Source organism: Mobula birostris, chromosome 2, assembly GCF_030028105.1.
Source record: "Mobula birostris isolate sMobBir1 chromosome 2, sMobBir1.hap1, whole genome shotgun sequence".
NCBI classification, from domain to species: Eukaryota; Metazoa; Chordata; class Chondrichthyes; order Myliobatiformes; family Myliobatidae; genus Mobula; species Mobula birostris.
In genome coordinates, this window is record NC_092371.1 from 208,200,422 (window position 1) to 208,223,260 (window position 22,839).

A 22,839-nucleotide genomic window follows, 5' to 3' on the forward strand; every position below is an offset into this window, starting at 1 on the left:
TTGTGCCCATGATAGAATCAGCTGAGTCTGCAACCCTCTGCAGCTTCTTTCAATCCTGCATGTTGGAGCCCCTATACCAGGCAGTGATGCAACTGGACAGAATGTTCTCCATATACTTCCATAAAAATCTAAAGTGTTTCATGACATACAGCACCAAATCTCTTCAAACTCCTAATGAAGTAAAGCCACATTGGCATGCTTTCTTCGTGATTGCATCGATGTGTTGGGCTCCGGATAAATCTTCTGATATGTTGATACCAAGGAACATGAAGTTGCTCACCCTTTTCGCTGTTGACCCTTCAATGAGGACTGATGTGTTTTCTTTCTGACTTTCCTTTTCTGAGGTCAAGAATTAGTTCCTTGATCTTGCTGACATGAGTGAGATTGCTGTCGTAAGGTCACCGAACCAGTCCATCTATCCCTCTCCTGTACACCACCTCATCGCCATCTGAGATTTTACCAACAGTTGTGTTATCAGCAAATTTACTTATGGTGCTTAGCTGCACCATCATGACTGCACAGAGCACTGCAGTGGGCTAAGTATGCATCCTTGAGGTGCATGTGTGTTGATTGTCATTGAGGAGATGTTATTACTGATCTGCACTGATAAGTGGTCTTCCAATAAGAAAGTCAAGGACCCAGTTGCAGAGGGAGGTACAGAAACCCAGGTTTAAAGCTTAAACAACAGGAATTCTGCAGATGCTGGAAATTCAAGCAACACATATCAAAGTTGCTGGCGAACGCAGCAGGCCAGACAGCATCTCTAGGAAGAGGTACAGTCGACGTTTCAGGCCGAGGCCCTTTGTCAGGACTAACTGAAGGAAGAGTTAGTAAGAGATTTGAAAGTGGGAGGGGGAGGGGGAGATCCAAAATGATAGGAGAAGACAGGAGGGGGAGGGATGGAGCCAAGAGCTGGACAGGTGGTTGGCAAAGGAGATATGAGAGGATCATGGGACAGGAGATCCGGGGAGAAAGACGGGGGGGGGGGGGGAAAACAGAGGATGGGCAAGGGGTATAGTCAGAGGGACAGAGGGAGAAAAAGGAGAGTGAGAGAAAGAATGTGTGTATAAAAATAAATAACAGATGGGGTATGAGGGGGAGGTGGGGCATTAGCGTAAGTTAGAGAAGTCAATGTTCATGCCATCAGATTGGAGGCTATCCAGACGGAATATAAGGTGTTGTTCCTCCAACCTGAGTGTGGCTTCATCTTTATATTAGAGGAGGCCGTGGATAGACATGTCAGAATGGGAATGGGATGTGGAATTAAAATGTGTGGCCACTGGGAGATCCTGCTTTCTCTGGCGGACAGAGCGTAGGTGTTCAGCAAAGCGGTCTACCAGTCTGCGTCGGGTCTCGCCAATATATAGAAGGCCACATCGGGAGCACCGGACGCAGTATATCACCCCAGCCGACTCACAGGTGAAGTGTCGCCTCACCTGGAAGGACTATTTGGGGCCCTGAATGGTGGTAAGGGAGGAAGTGTAAGGGCATGTGTAGCACTTGTTCCACTTACAAGGATAAGTGCCAAGAGGGAGATCAGTGGGGAGGGATGGGGGGACGAATAGACAAGGGAGTCGCGTAGGGAGCGATCCCTGTGGAAAGCAAAGAGGGGGGGAGGGAAAGATGTGCTTAGTGGTTGGATCCCGTTGGAGGAAGTTACGGAGAATAATATGTTGGACATATTTAAAGCTTCTTTGAAAGTCCTGAAGGAATGATGGTGTTGAATGCCAAGCTGTAACTGATAAACAGTAGTTTGACATATTTCTTGTGGTTGCCTAGGCGCTCCAAAGCAGCGTGGAAAACCAGTGAGATTGTATCCTCTGTAGACCTGTTGCGTATCTGTGGAATGCTCTGCCTCAGAAGGCAGTGGAGGCCAATCCTCTGGATGCTTTCAAGAAAGAGATCTTAAAGACAGCGGAGTCAAGGGATATGGGGAGAAGGCAGGAACAAGGTACTGATTGTGGATGATCATCCATGATCACAGTGAATGGCGGTGCTGGCTCGTAGGGCCAAATGGCCTACTCCTGCACCTATTGTCTATTGAAGTAGGTCCAGTTCCTTGCTCAGGAAGGAATTAATTCTAGCCATAACCAACCTCTTGAAACACTTCATCACAGTAAGCGTGAGTGCTTTTGGGGGATGGTCACTGGGGCAGCTCACCATGTTCTTCTTGGGCACTGGTATGATCATTGCCTTTTTGAAGCAGGTGGGAACCTCAAACTGAAGCAGTGGGAGGTTGAAGATGTCTTTGAACACTCCAGCCAGTTGATCAGCATAAGTTTTAAGTAGCCAGCCAGGTACATTGTCAGGACTGGATGCCTTCCGAGATGTTCTCTTCAGGGATGTTTAGACATTGGTCTCTGAGATAGAGATAGAGATAGAGATCCCACAGTCACGAGATGCTGTAAAAATTTCCACAGGTGTAGTGGTATTTTCCTTTTCAAAGACCACAAGTATATGCAACATATTGATGCAATTACAAAGACACAACAGTGGCTATATTTCATTAGGAGTTTGAAGACAGTTGGTATGTTACCAATGCCTCTTGCAGATTTCTACAGATGTACCATAGAGAGCATTCTAATTGATTGCATCACCATCTGGTATGGAGGATTGGAAAATGCTGCAGAAGGCTGCAAACTCAGGCAGCTCCATCATGGGCATTAGAAACTTTAAAAGTTGATGCTTCCAAAAAAAAAAAAAAAAAAAAAAAAAAAAAAAAAAAAAAGGCAGTATCCATCATTAAGGGCCCTCATCAACCAGGACATGCCCTCTTCTCATTGCTACCACTGAGGAGATACAAGAACCTGAAGACACACACTCAAAATATTGGGAACAACTTCACCACCACCAGATTTCTGAATGGACCATGAACCCAGGAACACTACCTCACTATTTATTTTTCTCTTTTTGCACTAGTTAATTATTATATATCTGAAATTTATAATTTTTAAAATTATGTATTTCTATGTACCGCAGCCACAAAACAACATATTTCACAACCCATTCAGAACTGCTTTTTGCTCTCACAATGGCTTTCTGTAGGATGTACCTGGTACCTGGACCAAAACCTGGATTTTGGACCACGGGTCTTTACCAGCACAGATCTAGGCCTCAGCAGACTGCCATTCTCCTGGTTCATTCAGAGCTTCAGGTTTGGGAAGATTTGGTCTTGATCAATACTAAGATTCCTTCTTTTAAAATAACTTAGATTATTAAATGCATTTAAAGTTCGTGGTGGAATCTGAATGAATGCCTCTAGGTTCTTTGTCTAGACCTCTGGGCTACTTCTAAGGTAATTTAATCACTGTCCTTCCAGCACCTTAATCAAGAGCAACATCTAGTTAAAATTTTCCTTTTCTACTTCAATGAAGAAAATTACTACTAACATTTAATAGAAAATATCAAAGTTCATTACCCTATAATTTCTAAAAGATGAGGCATTTTATCTGAATGGTCCTTTCACTGTATATAAAGCATGAATATAAAATAAGTCTAACAATTTGTTCAGGAAATGCAAGACCAGAATTGTGCTTTTGTTTTCTTTCAAATATCCACGACCCCAAATAATCACTGTAGTACACAAGTTTTGCAAAGTTATTGCTAGATGTTCGTAATTCAAAAAGACAGAATATTAAAATATGACATATTCTCTACTCTGAAACAACCTGCAACATTAACAAGATCCACAAAGATTTATGAAACTCAAAGGTAGTATTAACAGGCTTCCAGTCCAGATGCTTAAAGGGTTAAAAATCAAAGTCAGCCATGTGTATTATTGTATAAATATTGAAGTAAGCTGCCTGGGCTTCTCAGGCCTAGTAGTACAAGTGCTAGGCTGCAACAAGCAAATGCTGATTGGAGAGCTTGTTTACAGCATAATTGGTCTCCTGCAGGCTTTCAGGCTGCATTCTGCTACAGAAGTGAACCATCTTCAGAATATGATTTCAAAAGTGAAGAGAATACCAAAAAGAAACACATCTGTGATTTAATGTGCACCAATGCTGATCAGGTATGAACATTACTAAAAGGATAAATGTTATCAAAAAAGTGTTTTTCAACATTTGCTTGCTTGGAATAAAATATAAACTGTTTATCCTTTTTGGTATCTGAAAGGATACGTGGTCATTATATTTTCACTGATGAAAAGCTATCTCATGGCAGAAACTGGCATAGCGAAAAAAAAACAAAATTGATCATATTTTGTCGTTGAAATGACATAACATCCTATGCTACAAAAGCTTATTAAAAATCGCATGTTTACAGCATATTACAATTATCAAGCTCCAATGGAATTGTAAATATTCTATTGAATTGCACTTGCTACTAAAAGCTTACTATTTAGACAGTTAATTCTCTTAATAAACATCTTCAATGTATATTTTTAATTCCAATAACCTGATTTTCAATATGATGCATTTACCATCAACCCCTCAAAATTAATCAATAAGTTTCAAGACCTCAGCCTCAATACCTCCTTGTGCAACTCATTCCTCAATTTAATCACTTGCAAATCCCAGTCAGTTTAGATTGGCAACAACATCCCCTCCAGAATCTCCATCGGCACAGGTACAGCAAAAGGCTGTGTGCTTAGCCCCCTGCTCTACCCGTTACGTACTGTGCCAATGTCATATCCAAGTTTGCTGACAACACCATTGTCGTAGACCAAATCAAAGGTGGTGATGAAATCAGCATGTAGGAGGGAGATTGAAAATCTAACTGAGTGGTACCACAACAACAGTCTCTCACTCAATGTCAGCAATACTAAGGAGCTGATGATTGACTTCAGGAGGAAGAAACTAGAGGTCCATGAGCCAGTCCTCTTCAGCGGTGATGAGGCGCAGCAACATTAAATTCTTTGGTGTTATCACTTCAGAGGACCTGTCCTCGGCCCAGCATGCAAGTGCAATTACGAAGAAAGCATAGCAGCGCCTCTGCTTCCTTAGGAATTTGCAAAGATTTGGCATGACAAACCTTCAGATATGTGGTGAAGAGTATACTGACTGGCTACATCACAGCCTGGTACAGAAACAACAATGTCTGTGTGTGGATACAGCCCAGTCCATCACCGGTAAAGCCCTCCCCACCATTGAGCAAATCTACATGGAGCATTATCACGGGAAAGCAGCATCCACCATTAGCACCCCCACTACCCACATGCTCTCTTCTCGCTGCTGCCATCAGGAAGGAGGTACAGGAGCCTCACGGCCCACACCATCAGGTTCAGGAACAATTATTACCCCTCAACCATCAAGCTCTTGAGGATAACTTCACTCAACTTCACTTGCCCTATCACTGAAATATTTCCACAACCTATGGACTCTCTTTCAAGAACTCTTCATCACATGTTCTCAATAATTATATTATCCTTTCTTTCTTTTTGTATTTTCAGTTTGCTGTCTTTTGCACACGAGTTGATCGCCCAACTTTGTGTGGTCTTTCATTGATTGATATTGATTCTATTATTGTTATTATTCTATTATGGATTTATTGAGTAGGCCTGTAAGAAAATGAATCTCAGGGTTATATGTGTAGAGAGACAGAGAGAGAGCGAGAGAGCGAGAGATATGTGTGTGTGTGTGTGTGTGTGTGTGTATACACACACACACACACACACACACACACACTCTTCGATAATAAATTTCCTTTGAATTTTGTATTTATTTGCACAGTACAGTACCTTTGGTCCACAATGTTGTGCTGACTTTAACCTACTCCAAGATCAGTCTAGGTTTCCTTCCCACAAAGCCCTTTATTTTACTTCCATGTGCCTATCTAAGAGTCTCTTAAACATTCCAAATGTATTTGCCTTTACCACCAACCCTTGGCAGTGTGTTCCGCACACCACAACTCTGTAAAAATACTACTGCGACATCCTCCCAGTACTTTCCTCCGATCACCTTAGAATTATGTCACCTTTTATTAGCCAGTTCTGCCCTGGGGAAAATGCACTTTAATCTTTAATTCTTTTGTTTAATTAGATACAGAGTAGATGGGGGAACAAAGGTTCACACATAAAAGTGGATATTCCTGATAAATATCCAGAGTTTTATTGGGTAGAGTCACATCAGCGCAATCACAATCAAGATGTATTTATGCAATTATTCAGGATGTTCTTTTGATGATTTTGACTTCACTCTGCACAGGTCTTATATTCTGTTTATTTATCCTCTCTGCTGAAGTTCCAGAAAATAACATCCTCAACTTTGGCTTACTGTTTACCACAGCATATTTAAAATCCTAACTCTTGAATGCCTAGGTGAATGCAAGTATTAGCTTTAATCTTCTTTCAAGCTTCTAACAGAATACCCTCATCTCAAACTTAATTTACCTATTTTTATCCATCCTTAAAAACATAGCACAAACTTTTCATTTGCTGCAATGTTTTTGTACTTAACTTTCTCATAAGAATGGAATTAATAAAGAGCATGTTTTAAAAAAAATGAACGTTGCTGCAACAATCAATTTCAAAAATAAATTCCAGGCTATATAAAAGTCACATTGTAATCCAGTTCAAGTTATCAGTTGTACTCTGTGGTGATAGGTAAAGGTCTCAAATTGAATTTGGCAAAAGACCATTACATCCAATTTTCCTTTTGAACACAAATTTAACAATGTACATAAAAAAACTCATATACTTATTTAAAACCAGTTTAATGGACATTGATCAAGAAGACCACATGCATTTTAGTGGCATTGCTAAAGTTAACCTTCATCACTTTATATTTCATGTACACCAATGACTGCATTTGACACTTTAACAAGAGGAAGTCAAGATCTATTTATTACCTAAATGGGAAATAATAGGATATTGTTGAGTGTTTTCCACAGTAATACATACAAAATGCTGAAGGAACCCAGCAAGTCAGGCAGCATCTATGAAACAGGGTGAACAGTCAACGTTTCGAGCAGAGACCTTTCATCAGGACTGAGAAGAAAGGGGGAAGATCCCAGAATAAAAAGGTGGGGGGGAGGGGAAAGAGGCTAGCTGGAAGGTGATAGGTGAAACCAGGTGGATGGGAAAGTTCAAAAACTGGAGGAGAAAGAATCTGACAGGAGAGGAGAGTGGACAATAGGAGAAAGGGAAGGGGGAGGTGACCCGGGGGAAGTAAAAGGTAATTGGGGGGAGGGCGGTGGAATTTGTTCACCAGAAAGAGAAATTGATATTCCTACCATCAGGTTGGAGGGTACCCAGACAGAATACAAGGTGTTGCTCCTCCACCCTGAAGATGGCCTCATTTTGACACAATAGGAGGCCACAGATCAACACGCCGTACAGGAATGGGAATCAGATTAAAATGTTGGCCAACAGGAGGTCCCACTTGTGGCGGATGGTGTGGAGGTGCTCAACAAAACAGTTTCCCAATGTACGATGGGTCTCACCAATGTAGAGGCTGCCACATCGGAAGCATCAGACAAATAGATGAGTCAACTATTCGCAGGTAAAGTGTTGCCTCACCTGGAAGGACCGTTTGGGGCCCTGAATTGCTTCTTCCACAATTTGCAATCCTGATGAGACAACCGATAGAGTGATTTGACCATTAACCATCATTCAATAAAATGATGACTGATTTAAACTTTGGCCTCAACTACACTTTCCTTTCTGATCAAGGTGTAACACCTGGGCTTAAGGTCACAGGGAAAGGCACGATCATTAGTCTTAAGAACACATTGAGATGCAGGTTTCAGCCCAAAACATCATGGATGTCTCTGGACTGTATTCACTGGATTTCAGAAGAATGAGGGTGATCTCATTGAAACGTAATGTATGTTGAAACACCTCAGTTAAGTGGATGTGGAGAAGATATTTCCCATGGTGGGAGAATCTAGGATCAAGGACACAATCTCAGAATAGAGGAGTGTCTTTTAGATCAGAGATAAGGAGGAATTTCTTTCACCCAAGAGTGGTGAATCTGTGGAATTTGTTGCCACAGGCCAGGTCTTTACATATATTTAAGGCAGAGGTTGATAGATTCTTGATTGGTCAGGGCATGAAGGAATATGGGGAAAAGGCAGGAGATTGTATAAGATGATGAGAGGCATTGATCTTATGGATAGTCAGAAGCTTTTTCCCCAGGGCTGAAATGGCTAACACAAGAGGGCACAGTTTTAAGGTGCTTGGATGTAGGTAAAGAGATGTCAGGGATAAGTTAGTTAGTTAGTTAGTTAGTTTTTTTTAAAAAAAACGCAGAGAGTGGTGAGTAAGTGGAATGGACTGCCGGCAATGGTGATGGAGGCAGATACGATAGGGTCTCTTAAGAGACTCCTGGATAGGTACAAGAAGCTTAGAAAAATAGAGGGCTATGGGTATCCCTAGGTAATTTCTATAGTAAGGACATGTTCGGCACAGCTTTGTGGGCCAAAGGGCCTGTATCGTACTGTAGGCTTTCTATGCTTCTATGTTTCTATTGGGACTGAGAGGGAAAAAGGAACAGCCATGATGAAATGTCGGAGCAGACTCAATGGGCCAAATGGCTTAATTCTGCTCCAATGTCTTATGGTCTCAAGGAGGAATTAAGGGTAAAATACTGTATTTAAGATTAGAATGGATACAGCAGTTAGTTCACAGTAGCCACAAAAGACGACGTGGAAATACTAGTTAATTTGATCTTCTAAATCAGTGTTACACAAGCAGATTTTTATAAGTTTGACTTGTTAAGTGTATAATTTTGATGTCCTGTTTATAATATTACAAATGAATAGGAAAATCAAAGCATTTCATCATAAAAAAAAAAGAGGGATTGTTTTGGGGTTGACAGACAGCTGGTGGTATCAAACTGTCTGGAAGGTCAAGTTTTCCTTTCTCAAGTGCTCATCAAACAGCTGATTTACATCACCAATTTAATGCCAGTGCTGAACATTAAAATTATTCCCAATGTTTCCTGACGAGATATTAGGTAGGCCAGTTTATTACAGAAACTAAGAGATAGTCAGCTTCATGAAATTAGATTGCAAACAGTTTTTGCCATCTAGCATAACAGTACTGTGTGTACTCAACACTTCGCTTGGCTAAATAAAAATGTTCAATATCCCACAACTTGCGGTAGTAAGCATTACATTTAAAGTGGTATAGAGGTGAAATGAAAGCTTATTTGGCGAACTTAGAGACAAATTGATTCTTATTTGGGGGCTGAATGTGCATAACATATAACAGAGGACCAGGTGAACAATTCACTTGGGAACCAGTGCAGCCAGATCAGACGGAATTGGCTTACAAAAAAACTGTACAAGGAGGAAATTATTGAGTCTTTGTAAACCCTGTCTTGGTTTAAATATTTCACATATAGTTGGCTTACACTGTTCACTCCACTGGAATGAACAAAGCAGCATGTGATATGACAGTAACAAAATAGGTCTTCATTACATTATTAAATAGAACAGCGCACAGCAGATCAAAAAGGATAATGTCCTCTTACCAGAATGACCAGTGATGTTAATTCAGCTGAAAACCAGAGTTTCAAATTTCAATTCAACATTCAGTGTAGTTTCTGTTACAAGTCTCCAATGTCCTTTTGCTTCCAATATGTTCACAGGTTTTCTAAAGTACTGTGTTTTTATTTTCGTATCCTCTCCACGTGAAAAAAAAGTTCATAAGATGCTCTGTTGACATCACCATCAAGGGCTGTGGGTAACTTGGTGGAAATTCCTTCTGATGAACATCCAAGTCCACTGGAATGATGATTGCTTGGAAGCTGAATCTTAAAAATGTAGTGCTCCTACCAATCAATATTAACAAACGCAAGTGACAAATCAGATCAGGTTCCTAATCAGTGGGATTTACGTGACTTATTACATAACCAGTTAAACTAACCTGACCTTTCTCCAAAGACTAACTCCATTACACAAAGTACTGTAGCGGGAAAAGCAGTTTAGGACTATATCATAGCACACAGTACAGACACTTTGACCTAAGAAATTGTGCCGACCTTTTAATTTACTCCAAGATCAATCTAACACTTCCTTTCCATACAGCCCTCTATTTGCCTTTGAGTGTTAAAACTTACTCTAAGATCAGTCTAACCCTTACCTCGTGCAACCCTCCATTTTTCTATCAACCATGGGCCGATCCAAGAGTTTCTTAAATGTCCCTAATGTAAAAAAAAGTACCCCTCACGTCCTCCCTATACGTCTCTCCAATCACGTTAAAATTCTGTACCTTCATATCAACCATTTCCGCCCTGGAAAAAAGTTTTATGATGAGATCTATGTCTCTTATCATTTGTACATTTATATCAAGTCACCTCGCAACCTTCTTCACTCAAAAGAGAAAAGTGCTAGCTCGCTCAACCTATCCTCGTAAGACACGCCATATACAGTATGGTATATACTGTAAAACATAAGACATTGTACACAAGACATATCCTACCATATAGAGATAATAAAACTATTTATGGCATGGGCAAAGTGGCATTCAGGTTAATGTCCACCCTTTAACTAAAAATAGATCAGTGCATAAACTGGCTTAGGACCTATATATAGAAAAAACTTAAAGATCCAGATGCTGGAAATCTGGAAATCTAAAATAAGAACAGAAAATACTGGAAATACACAGCAGATTGGACTACATCTGTATGAAGAGATGAATTGTTAACTCTCTGTTCCCACGATGCCAAGTATTTCTAGTGGTTTACGTTCTTATTGTAATTTATACACATTGGTTATTGTGTGCGCACACATGATCTCATTGAAAAAAGGAACAATACAAGAGAAAATATTTTTGAAAACATATAAATAAAGTTTATTTACCAAAAACACACATATGAAAAAACTGCACAAACTCCACAAGAATAACAAAATTATTGAAGGATATTACAGAGATATGAAATCGTCAATTATTCATAGGAGTATCAATATATTCCAAAGGTATCAAATGCAATCAATTAGACACTAAAGGATAAATTACAAACTTTAGCACTTACAAAAAAATTCTTGCTTGCTTTGGTACTTGTGCTATTAGAAATGTTGGACTTATTTTATACAGTAGAGCACAAACCTTGTGCACCTTCACCTTTCCTCTAAATTATTCATTTTAAGGTGACCATTTTCACGTTTCAGAATGAATATTGTGCTATTTTATATCTTGCTCATTTCTGAATTTTTCTTACCTTACCTCATGTCATAAAATATTCTGCAATTTCATCCCCATATCCTCTGCCCCTCAACAGGATATTTCATATTCTAGCATACGGAAAAAATAAAAGAAATAAAGCACTGGCATTGGTTACACTGTAGGTCTCCAATAGTTCTGTGCAAAACTACAACAGTAAAACACAATCTAAAATAACTTCCAGTATAAAAGGCAATTTTATTTATCAAACTGCAAATCCAATTCTGAAAAGTACGAAAACTTGTTCAGCACTATTGGTTCATTTCTAAAACAATTAAAACCATCTACTGTAGAATCAGATAAATGCTAATGGAAAATCTGACTACTGCAAAATTGTTTGCCAATTTACAATTTTTTGGATGTTTTCAAACCCAAACTATTATGGGGAATGCACTGAACAGAAGCAAACACTTCAGTGAGGATAGGGAGTGTGAAATTCTTTAACACTGCACTTTACTCACGGCTGAGTTGTGAATCAAGCTGTGCCACTGAGAAAACACTTGCGTACACTCAACTTAATTGCCGCAAAAACAAAAGCACCAATACTTACATACAGACTGTCACCTGCGGAAGGTATTTACGATGTGCAGCTTTAAGCCACAAAGGCCAGAAGTTGGACATTGCTTACCAAGTTATTAAATTACCACAATCAGCTCACGAAATGAATTTATAAAGTTCTGAAGCATTGCATAAACTTCCATCTCAAGTGCATTACCTATAGACAAGAACTTAGTTTTCATAACAAGTATACTGCACAACTCAAACGCTCTGACAGCAAACCAATGCATCTTTAAATATCAGAAATATCACAAATCCTATCTGATACCCAGCTGTGAAAGATAAATGTTAAAAAAGGCAAATCTAGTAAGCCATCAAATCAGTTTTCAAACAGTTCTGAATACATTTATAAGCCTGCATCTTTTATATGACAAAGTCAATAAAATTATTCTGATGAAATTTTCACAGCTGTGCAAATGATCCCTCCAGGTAATTACATCAAGCATAAACAAAGCAAGAAGTTATTTGAAATGAGCCTCAACTTGTCATTTTAGCATAAAGCATCTTACACGTAGATGAGCAGTAGAGCCAGCTAGTTGATATATTTAATGTAGTGGAACAAAGTTTACTTTGTTAACCAGTAAAACAGACTCTATTGAAAGAATTCACATTTTCTTTACCTGAATTATATATATATACACCAGTAAATTACAACTGTGTCAGCAGCTCCAGTTCCAGTTCCAGTTTTCTTTTGTTTTCGGGATATTACCAAGAACAACATTTTAGCCATATGACAAAAACCAAAATGGTGTCAAAATTATATAACAAAATTCAGTGCCTACTGCCAAATATCATCATATAACTATTAGCAATATAACCAGGAATGTTACTGTTAAAACTTCTCCAATGTCATGTATATAACTTTCTGTGAATGTCGAAATGGTGAGGAATGGAAATTTTCAGAAAGAAGAATAAGTAGTAAAAGATAAGTCCTCATTTCCATTGAAATGTATGCTTTCACACTTCAGAAAAACCAAACAGAATTCAGGTCACTTAGATTCTTTCTTCAAAGAACTTCATATAATTACCCAGTATCAAACTACTGTCAAATATTAGAGGTACAAAAGATAGAGGAGGGCTCTAAAGTGCTTTTGCAATCACATTTAACTTCATTAGCAAGATACCAAATTTCAGTGTACAATTTTCATCAATACAATTTTACACCAGAATCTGTTTTACTGTATCAATTCAAACAAGGAATTATGAAATAATGTGCACTAACATTCATAACAGTAATAAGTACACAGGAAAATAGTTTCCATGTCAGTTGTTTCAATTCTTGCCCATGTTTTTCCACATTCCATCTGATAAATCACATACAGCATCATCCATATTCATAATCAACATAATTCACCAATCTGGCCTCCTTCACTTCTCTAATAGGTTAGAAAATATGACTCATTTCATAACCAAATATCTTCATAGAAAGCAAATAGTATTTTAATACAAGGTGCAATGTAACAAAACAAAGTTTTTAAATTAATAATGGGTTGACTTCTAATAATTAAAATCAACAATAAAGAAACTTAAGTGGCAACTTGCCCTCAAAAGAAAGTAGCCATTTTGATTCTTTATCTCAGTCAAGAATTGCTTCAATGACGTAAATGTTTTTATATTGTAGCGTATTTGCCATTTAAATTTGCCTTTAAGGCAACATTTCAAGTTCTTACTTTGTTTACTGAGTATTCTTTTACTATAACTTTATTCTAAATCAGCGAAACAAATAATGGATATTACTGCTTTGGGTGGAATAAATAAATTTAGATATGCAAATTCAGATCTATTGCTAGAAGATAAATGAGTAAGAATGGGTCTTTATTCAAAAATCATGCACACATTAATATAGTGTGGCACGAGAACAGAAAGGATAGCTTAATCACAGTTCACGTAGCTAATCTCCATGATGAAAATTTTAAATTACCCTTAAGTTTTATACACTCTTCTTAGTAGAAATGGAAGGAAGAGAGTGTGATCACTTGACTTATTCTTACGTACTAATCAAACTTTCATAGAACTTCACTGGAGTTAGATACATCTAATTCATAGATCTTCTTCAGGACTTTTACAAGACTGTGCTTGTTATTTTGTTTAAAGTTGTAATCTTTAACTGCAATAAAATTGCTTACAATCTCTAATCATCACTTTTAATCTCAAAAGACAATGTGCCCTCAACTTCTATTACCTCCATAATAGACAAAGATACGTGAATTAAGATGCTTCAGTTTCCACGTAGCATAAATCTGGAGGCTCTCAAATTGAGGTACAGGTTGAGTACCCCTTATCCGAAATGCCTGGGGCCAGAAGTGCTTTGGATTTCGGACTTTTTCAGAATTTGGAATACTTCCATCTTTATAACCAGAAACCTTGGGGATGGGACCCAAGTCTAAATTTGAAATACAGTTACATTACATATGCAGCTTCTACATATACCCTGAAGGTAGTTTTATATAACATTTTTAATAGCTATCACTACCTCGGCCACCCAGGTGGGCAGTCAATGGCTGTTTGGCATCACCATCATCCCTGTCATTGAATGTTTGTGCTACCAGTAAGCAGTCTTTGTCTTACACTTGTTCATCACACATACGCTGTGTACTGATGCAGCCGTTCAGCAGGTTAGATTTTCATCAGTGATAATCTTGGCAAACTCAATGAATTTCTCTGGTGCTTTGTAATCAACAGACGCTTTATCATCATGAATCCTTAAAAATTTAATGTCACACCTCATCTTAAATTTCTGCAACCAGCCTACTGAGTACTCAGAATTACCTTCAATATTCAGTTTGTCATGATAGATCTTCGCTATTTCATGATCAGCATACTATTAAGTGGTATATGTACACCAACATTGACAAATCCACTCTCATAATACACGATTGAGATATTTATATCATGCTTTGTGCAGTGTTTATTCTATCTTTCATTAATTTCTATTCATTAGACGTGCAGAGACTACATTAGATATGCAGAGACCTGCGCACCTTCCCAGCACCTTATGGAATTTTCCCTTGATGACGCTCAAAAAAATTTTGGATTTCAGAGTTGTTTGGATTTTGGAATTTCGAATAAGGGGTACTCAACCTGTTTATGATATTCCAATATATTGCCGAAGAGTGGTCACAAGCATTCACACCAGGTACTGAAATTCCATCTCTGGATTCAAAAGCTACAATCCAGAGCCAAAGGAGATTGAAGAAACACTGTGCCAATTGGGAAATACAATTCCCTTTGCTGCTATAACTGAAGTTTAAAGGAACTTTACATCACACTTTTTTTAATTTAAACTATTGCAAGCTAAACAAAATGTTCTTGAAAAACATCGTCTACCATTTTGAACGTCTGAGCATTGCCAGCAAATGGCAGAAGGATTCAATCTCCTTTTAAACTGGATTCCACAACAACGCGTAATGACACTAAGGTTTTGTAAGGGCTTCAAACCAAATCTCAGGAGTGTATAAAAATGGTGTACTACACTAATACACATACAAAGTAGAATCATGGAAAATACAAAATAGCTGTGCAGTATTGCTCAGTGTTACAACAAAATTCAATAGATGCACACATCAGTTTGCTACTTTGAATGCCATAGTATTCAAAACTTGTTTAAATGGGTAGATTTACACAAACAATATCTGAAGAAACCTTTTAATATTGGTACATCAAATTCAAAAAGTGGATGTTCATGCACCTACAATTTTAAAAGTAGGCCTTAAAACAGGCAATTTAAATTCTTAGCTGATTAATTTTAAAATTGCAGTTGTATTAAACATAAAACAATATCGATATGATCATTTATTTATAGTTCTTATACATGCTATTTACAGATATGCACAAAAGTATGAATGACAATCAATCTCATCATTGCCAGCTGACCTGTTCGGCATCACACTGAAGGCCAGATAATTTCAATTTATTTATTACATATCAAATACTGCAGGAAGGTCCTGGCTTATGCTCCTCACATCCTCAATTCTGAAAGTCAGTCAAATAAGAAATAACCTGCTTTTAACTAGAACCGTTCAACACCTCAGGATGTGTCAATATATTCTGTAGCCAAGTAATTTTGAAGCATAGGAAAAGGTGCACACGCATTTGATTTGTAAACAACTAAGTTCTATAAGCAATGTGATAAACATCCGGGTAATTTCTCCGAAAATGGCTTGGAAATAAATATTGACATAGACATTCAGAGAACTCCATTTTTATCTGTACCATGCTACTGCCACTCAAATGTGGGGGAAGAGGAAGTTCTCTCTGAATAACAACTCCCTTCACCTGAGAACATTGCTCAAGTCTCCAGGGGTGGAATGCAATTGCAGAAACTCTGAAAGATCCACATGTTTCTCATAAAATAAAAACTCTGTTCACTAATTCAGCCCTCACCCTTAGTCTAAAACTTTGGTTTTAGACTTTCTGGCCTAAGAAAATAATATCCTAGTATCTACCCTGTCAACCCTCTCAAAAGCTTCTAACTTCCTGCGGACAGAGGGATATTATGAAAAGTGGCACTCCCCTGCAGAAATCCACTGCATGCGACACCTCAGAAGTACGTCTAGCACACGTCTACCAACTTAAATTTAATTTACTGACTTGATAACATTAAAGTGCAATCTCATTCACCATTATCTGAATTCACTGTATTATCCACACATTTTGATACGATATCCAACAACAAATTACGTTTTTCAGAAATGACACAGGCACATTCAAGTATATGGATCAGGAAGAAAGATACTAATGAATTTCTCATAGTTTTTGCCACTTAACCTCCTTTTTATCCATATTCACTCTTACATTAAGTTTGTTGGCAAACTTCTCATTGGAACCACAAAGTATTTTTGAAAAAATTATTTTACAGAATTTGCACATAATTAATGTAATATTCCAGTATTTCTCCCTGTACTGCCTTATGGTAGCTAAGACAATCCTGATAATTAAGCTGCTCTTCAGCAAGAACCTGCTTTTCAACTTTGGGAATGATAGTGCTACATCCATTAAGTTCTATGCTCTTCCATTACTTACAGATCTCCGAATGGTAGTGTGAAAAATGAAGAATTTTGCAATAACTCAAATCAAACCAAGACCACTTTTTTGGCATCTTATCAGTAATTAAAGGACATAGTCTCCTTCTATATTTTAATACCATAATATACTTCAGTGGTATACTGCCATTCTAAGATGTGAACATTTCTTATTTTTTCATCCATATCCCCAAACTAGGCTCTTTTTTTTTCACTAATTGATTCTCAGCTGGAACGGCAGATTTCAGTTCTGGTAATAATCCTATTACTGAGCATGACAGAAATAATATCTTAGTATCTAGCCTGTCAAACCCTCCCAAAAGGGTTTGACAGGGTAGATAATGAGTTATTATTTCTGTCATGCTCAGTAATAGTGCCATTACCAGAACTGGAGCTATCATCATTCACATCGAACCTATTGCAATGGAAGTGAGAGTAGATGTGCAGACTGGACCAGCTCAGTTTGTCGAACACCCATCCAAATAAGGAACAGCCTTATACTTGACAAGACAGCATGATTTCTGATTATGGAACTGTGTTAAAAGGTATGAGTTTGGGTAGGGAGGAATCTCAGAAATCAAAAAGACTGGGACAAGAAACATTTCTTAAATGTTAAATAGAAAATACATACTAAGAATTAGCAAATAATAGCCTACCTAGAGGCCAACAAATATTGATAATACAGAAATAGCAAACAACTAAATAAACAGACTCATATGCTTTAAAATATCAGTTCCCTTCTCTGTGTAATGCAATTCTCAATAATACTGAACTCTACAAGTCAAATACATTTTTGCTCCCCTTTAGCATGGCTGTACTTGGAAAAAAAACCTGAATTATCCATCCCCTGGTTACTTGGGACAACTATAAAATATAATTTCATTATCATGAGAAGCTATCATTAAACAATCATTCACTTAGCTGTTTTAAAGATAATTTGTCAACACTGAAGAACCACACAGGGCCCGAAACATCAACTGCACTCTTTCCCATAGATGCTGCCTGGCCTGCTGAGTTCCTCCAGCATTTTGTTTGTGTTACTTTAACAGCAATGCTATCCATCAAATTCCAAAATGAGGGGAAGAAAGGTAAATTTGACATTGCATTTTGTGGTGGAACAGACCTTTTAATCAGCTTGTGGAACCGAATGCACAACCAATTATAACCTCAAAACAATAGAATCATGTTGGTCGCTCATTCTTGCAACAGTTTCTAGAAAGAAAATGTGGTATATACTGTATTCTTTTTCAGTTAGTCACATTTTATTGTCAACTCTGATTTTCCCTTCCTTGCTGGCTCTTGATTCTATACGAAGATCCCAAAACACTGTTCCTTTCATTCAGAAATCCCAGGGAAGGAACACTCGGGTGAAGCAGAGGTGACAGGTGTTTGCTTAAGGCTTCATTCAACAGACTTGGTTTGGAACTGGATTTCAGAGATGGGTAATACTTGGAAATGCTTTGAGTTTTGATTGCATACAAACCTGATATGTTGAAGGACGATTGAAGAGTACAGGACCCTAACTTAGAAGGCTGAACTTGGGTTGGGTCTCTTGAGTATCCAAGGGAGACAGCTGTAGGGCACTGCATGTATCGATAAGTAGGAGAATTACGCTGGCTGCCGGAGTTGTTGACTGCTGCTGCTCGCAGCATGGCCTGATGCTGACGGCGCTTCTCCTGTGCTCTGGTTTCTAAGTGAACAAAACACAAAAGCTACAGAGTTAGTGAATTGTAATTCGACATGCAACCTTCACATTAAAGAATTTAAGTTGGAATACTGTAGAAATTAAAGTTATGCCAAGTTCACTTTCAGACACACAATGTTCTTTTCAAGTCTCTCTACAGTTTAGTTAATATTTTACATTGATTTCATAAAATTACCATGTAGATAATTACTTAATTGTTTTAACTGTCCAAAATAACTTGCTTGTTACATAACCTTGAACAACTTTTTTCATCTTAGTTTTTATGAAAAAAAATGAACAATTCTGAAAGGCAAAATAACTTTATTTCGGTTAATAGAATATATGGAAGATATTCATTCTTGTATAAATACAACACTCGACAAATACTGAATGATCAAATAGTGATTTTGTTATTAAATGCTTAATATAACATGAAAACAAAAATTAATCAAGCTTTCAAATGTTACCAGATTTTAATACATTATAGGAGAGATTATATGATACAATCTTTCTGAAAAATTTTAAAAATTATCTTCAAGTTTCTTTTCTGAAGCCAGTGTCAATAACAAGATTTCCACTGGATCCTCAACTTCCTACTGAAGACAATCTGGTAATAACATCTCCACATTGCTGACAAACAACACTGTTCTACTCTCTCTATAACCATGACTGTGTGGCTAGGCACAGCCCAAATGCCATCTATAAATTTGCTGATGACACATCCACTGTTGGCAGAATCTTAGATGGTGATGAGAGGGCGTACAGCAGATATACTAGCTAGTTGAGTAACGTTGCAGCAACAACCGTGCACTCAACGTCAGCAAGAACAAAGAGCTGATTCTGGATTTCAGATAGGGCAAGACGAGGGAACACAAACCAATCCTCAGGTGGAGATAGTGACTGATCTCAAGTTCCTGGGTGTCAACATCTCTGAAGACCTAACCTGGTCCCAACATGTCGATGCAGCTATAAAGAAGACAAGGCAGCAGCTATATTTCATTTGGAGTTTGAGGAGATTTGGTATGTCCAAGATATCTTCCAGGAGTGGTGCCTCAAAAAAAGCAGCATCCATCATTAAGGACCCCCACCACACAGCACAGGCCCTCTTGTCACTGTTACCATTGGTACAGAAACCTGAAAGCACACACTCAGTGATTCACAAACAGCTTCTTCACGTCTGCCATTCAATTTCTAAATGGACATTGAACCCATGATCGCTACCTAACTTTTTTTTTATTTGTTTTTGAACTGCTTATTTAACTAGTTAACATACACACACAAATATGCACAGACACTTCTATATTTATCGTGTATTACATTATACTGCTGCCACCAAGTCAACAAATTTCATGATATGTGCTAGTGATATTAAACCTGATTCTGATTATTCTCACTTCTCTGATGCATTGACTATACTACCAAGAATCCTGTAATATTTTGGCATGGCATTACTTGTATATTAGTTCCATGAAACCATAATGGTTAAGCTTCAGTATTTCCAATTAACAGATTTTAAAAAATAAGTAATGATTAAATCAACAGTACAAAGTTTAGTGCATCCAAGGACAATTTATTCTGCTAGCAATTCCAAAGTGGAATATGTTTAGTTAGACTGATCTCTGTTTATTTGTTTCACCTTGTACTACCCAAAATTAGTATTCACTGAATTTCTTATGGAAGCTATATAACTGCACAAGATTCTTTAAGAGATGGTACACAAACAAGGAATAAAATGTTGTCACTTATTTCTAATTATCAGATACTGTACTGATCAATCAAGTTCTATTCAGAAATCTACATTAAAAAAGGATTTTAAAAAACTCTCATTCCTTCACACTTCTGGCAACTGTGACCTGAATCAAGAACCAGGAGTCATTTTTAACTCAATCATAATGACCATATAGATTAGATTAGATTCAACTTTACTGTCATTGTGCCGAGTACAGATACAAAGCCAATGAAATGCAATTAGCGTCTAACCAGAAGTGCAAAAGAATAGTATTATTTACAAAATAATTGCAAATAAAAAGTAAGTGCTACAGCATACAAATATAAAAGTACTGAGACAGTACAATATGGGTGCAATACTGCTTAGCGCTGTGATGTAAGGTTCAGCAGGGTCACAGCCTCAGGGAAGAAGCTCTTCCTGAGCCTGCTGGTGTAGGAGCGGAGGCTCCTGTAGCGCCTACCAGATGGGAGAAGAGTAAAAAGTCCATGATTAGGGTGAGATGCATCCTTAATAATACTTTTCGCCCTGCCCAGGCAGCGTTGATGGTAGATGTTCTCAGTGGTGGGCATTTGGGTGCCGATAATCCGCTGGGCAGTTTTCACCACACGCTGGAGTGCTTTGCGGACTGATACAGGACAATTACCATACTACACTGATTTGAAGTTGGTGAGTATTCTCTCAACGGTACAGCGGTAAAAGTCCTTCAGTATCCTGGGACAGAGGTGAGCTTTCTTGATGCTCTGCAGGAAATAAAGGTCCTGTTGCGCCTTTTTGATCAGGATGGAAGAGTTCAGGGACCAGGTGAGATCATCGGAAATGTGGACACCAAGGAATTTGAAGCATGGTACCTGCTCCACTACAGCTCCATTGATGCAGATGGTGACGCGAGTGTGGCTCCTAGCATGCCTGAAGTCCACAATGATCTCCTTGGTCTCCTGGGTGTTAAGGGCCAGGTTGTTGTCGGCACACCACACGGCCAGGTGCTGGGCCTCGTCCCTGTAGGCCGTCTCGTCATCCCCTCTGATCAGACCAACCACCGTGGTGTCGCCTGTGAACTTGATTATGGAGTTAGAACTGTGTACAGGAACAGAGTCATAGGTGAAATGGGAGTACAGAAGAGGGCTCAGCACACAGCCTTGAGGCACGCCAGTATTCAGGGTGAGAATGGAGGAGTAGAGGTTGTCTAACTTAACAGATTGAGGTCTGTTAGTCAGCAAGTCCAAGGTCCAATTGCAGAGGGATGAGCTGATACCAAGCTGGCGAAGTTTGGTGATCAGCTTGGAAGGGATCACAGTATTAAATGCCGAACTAAAGTCAATGAACAGCATTCTGACGTAAGAGTTGGGGCTGTACAGGTGGGTCAGGGCAGAATGAAGTACTGTGAAGATGGCGTCTTCTGTAGACCTGTTGGTGCGATAGGCAAATTGATGGAGGTCCAGGGTAGTGGACAGACAAAATTTCAGATGTGATAGTACCAGTCTCTCAAAGCACTTTGTAACAATGGGGGTGAGTGCAACTGGGCGGAAGTCATTCAGGCCCATGGCAGTGGAATGTTTCAGCACTGGCATGATAGTGGCAATCTTGAAGCTTGTGGAAACAACTGCCTGGGCCAGGGACAGATTAAAGATGTCAATGAAGACCCTGCCCAACTGCCCTGCACAGACTCTGAGCACACGGCCAGGTATTCCATCTGGATGAGCTGCCTTCCGTATATTCACCCTGCTCAGGGTGGCGCAAACATCAGAGATGAAAACTGAGAGAGGCAGTTCACCAGGTGGGAGATCTGCTATGAGGGTGACCTCCTTGTTCCCTCGGTCAAAGCGAGTGTATAATTGAGCTCATCAGGGAGGGAAGCAGAGCTTGAAGGGGGCACAGTACTAGTTGGTTTGAAGTCTGTAATAATCTGTATGCCATGCCATATGTGCCGGGGGTCCGAGGAGTTGAAATGCACCTCAATCCTCTGTGTTTAGCCTGAGAGATTCCTCTCCTCAGGTTGGCCCTGGCTGAGCTGTAAGCCTCCCGGTCTCCAGACCTGAAGGGTGAATCTCTGACTTTGAGCAGGAGGTGAACCTCTCTGTTCATCCATGGTTTCTGATTGGGGAAAACTTTTATTTGTTTTTGTGATGGCACTCTAGCTACACACTTGTTGATGTGCTCAAGGACAGAGTTGGTATACAAGTCAATATTAATCTGAGAGTCTGTGACAGCAAATGGGCAGAATCATGGGCAGCAAACGCGCTCCAGTCTGTGTGCTGCAATTGGTGTTGAAGAACAGAGTCAGCACCCTCCAGCCAGATCTTAACAGCCTTCGTTGTGGGTTTCACACGTTTAATGACTGGGCTATACTTGGGAAGCAGAAACAATGAAAGATGGTCGGACTGTCCCAGATATTCTTAGAAGGTTTGTGATGTTGCCCATGAGATAAAAGGAAATATAACTGGCCCATTGTAAGACTTCGGATGAATACTAAAAACTCAAACCCAGCATTATTTTGGAAAGGGTTTGTTCAAAAATTATTTTAATGAAAGATAAACAGCCTTAGGCTGGGGCCATGGCCAAACATGTTCTCCAATGTTTTAACATTATATTAATTAACATATCAAAATTTAAACATGCATCTTATTAGGGTGAAACACAAAGTTTATTATTTTCCCTTGATTGGACACTACTTGGGACCTATTTAAAGAACTCACCTTGGTGCCAAGTCCAAAGATTGCAGGGTTTAATTTCTCTCAGTTTT

The 22,839-nt window shown here is 38.8% G+C and overlaps 1 protein-coding gene across 6 annotated transcripts in view; it reads right to left on the reverse strand.

Annotated features, from left to right (window-relative positions):
• The window catches only part of agbl5 (AGBL carboxypeptidase 5), a 153,612-nt gene that overhangs the window by 45,084 nt on the left and 85,689 nt on the right, over positions 1 to 22,839 (reverse strand). For all 6 annotated transcript variants that reach the window (XM_072251352.1, XM_072251350.1, XM_072251353.1 and 3 more), the window contains one exon: positions 18,170 to 18,376. In XM_072251352.1, the coding sequence (XP_072107453.1) occupies positions 18,170 to 18,376 (207 nt within the window). The remainder of the gene's footprint in view (positions 1 to 18,169; positions 18,377 to 22,839) is intronic.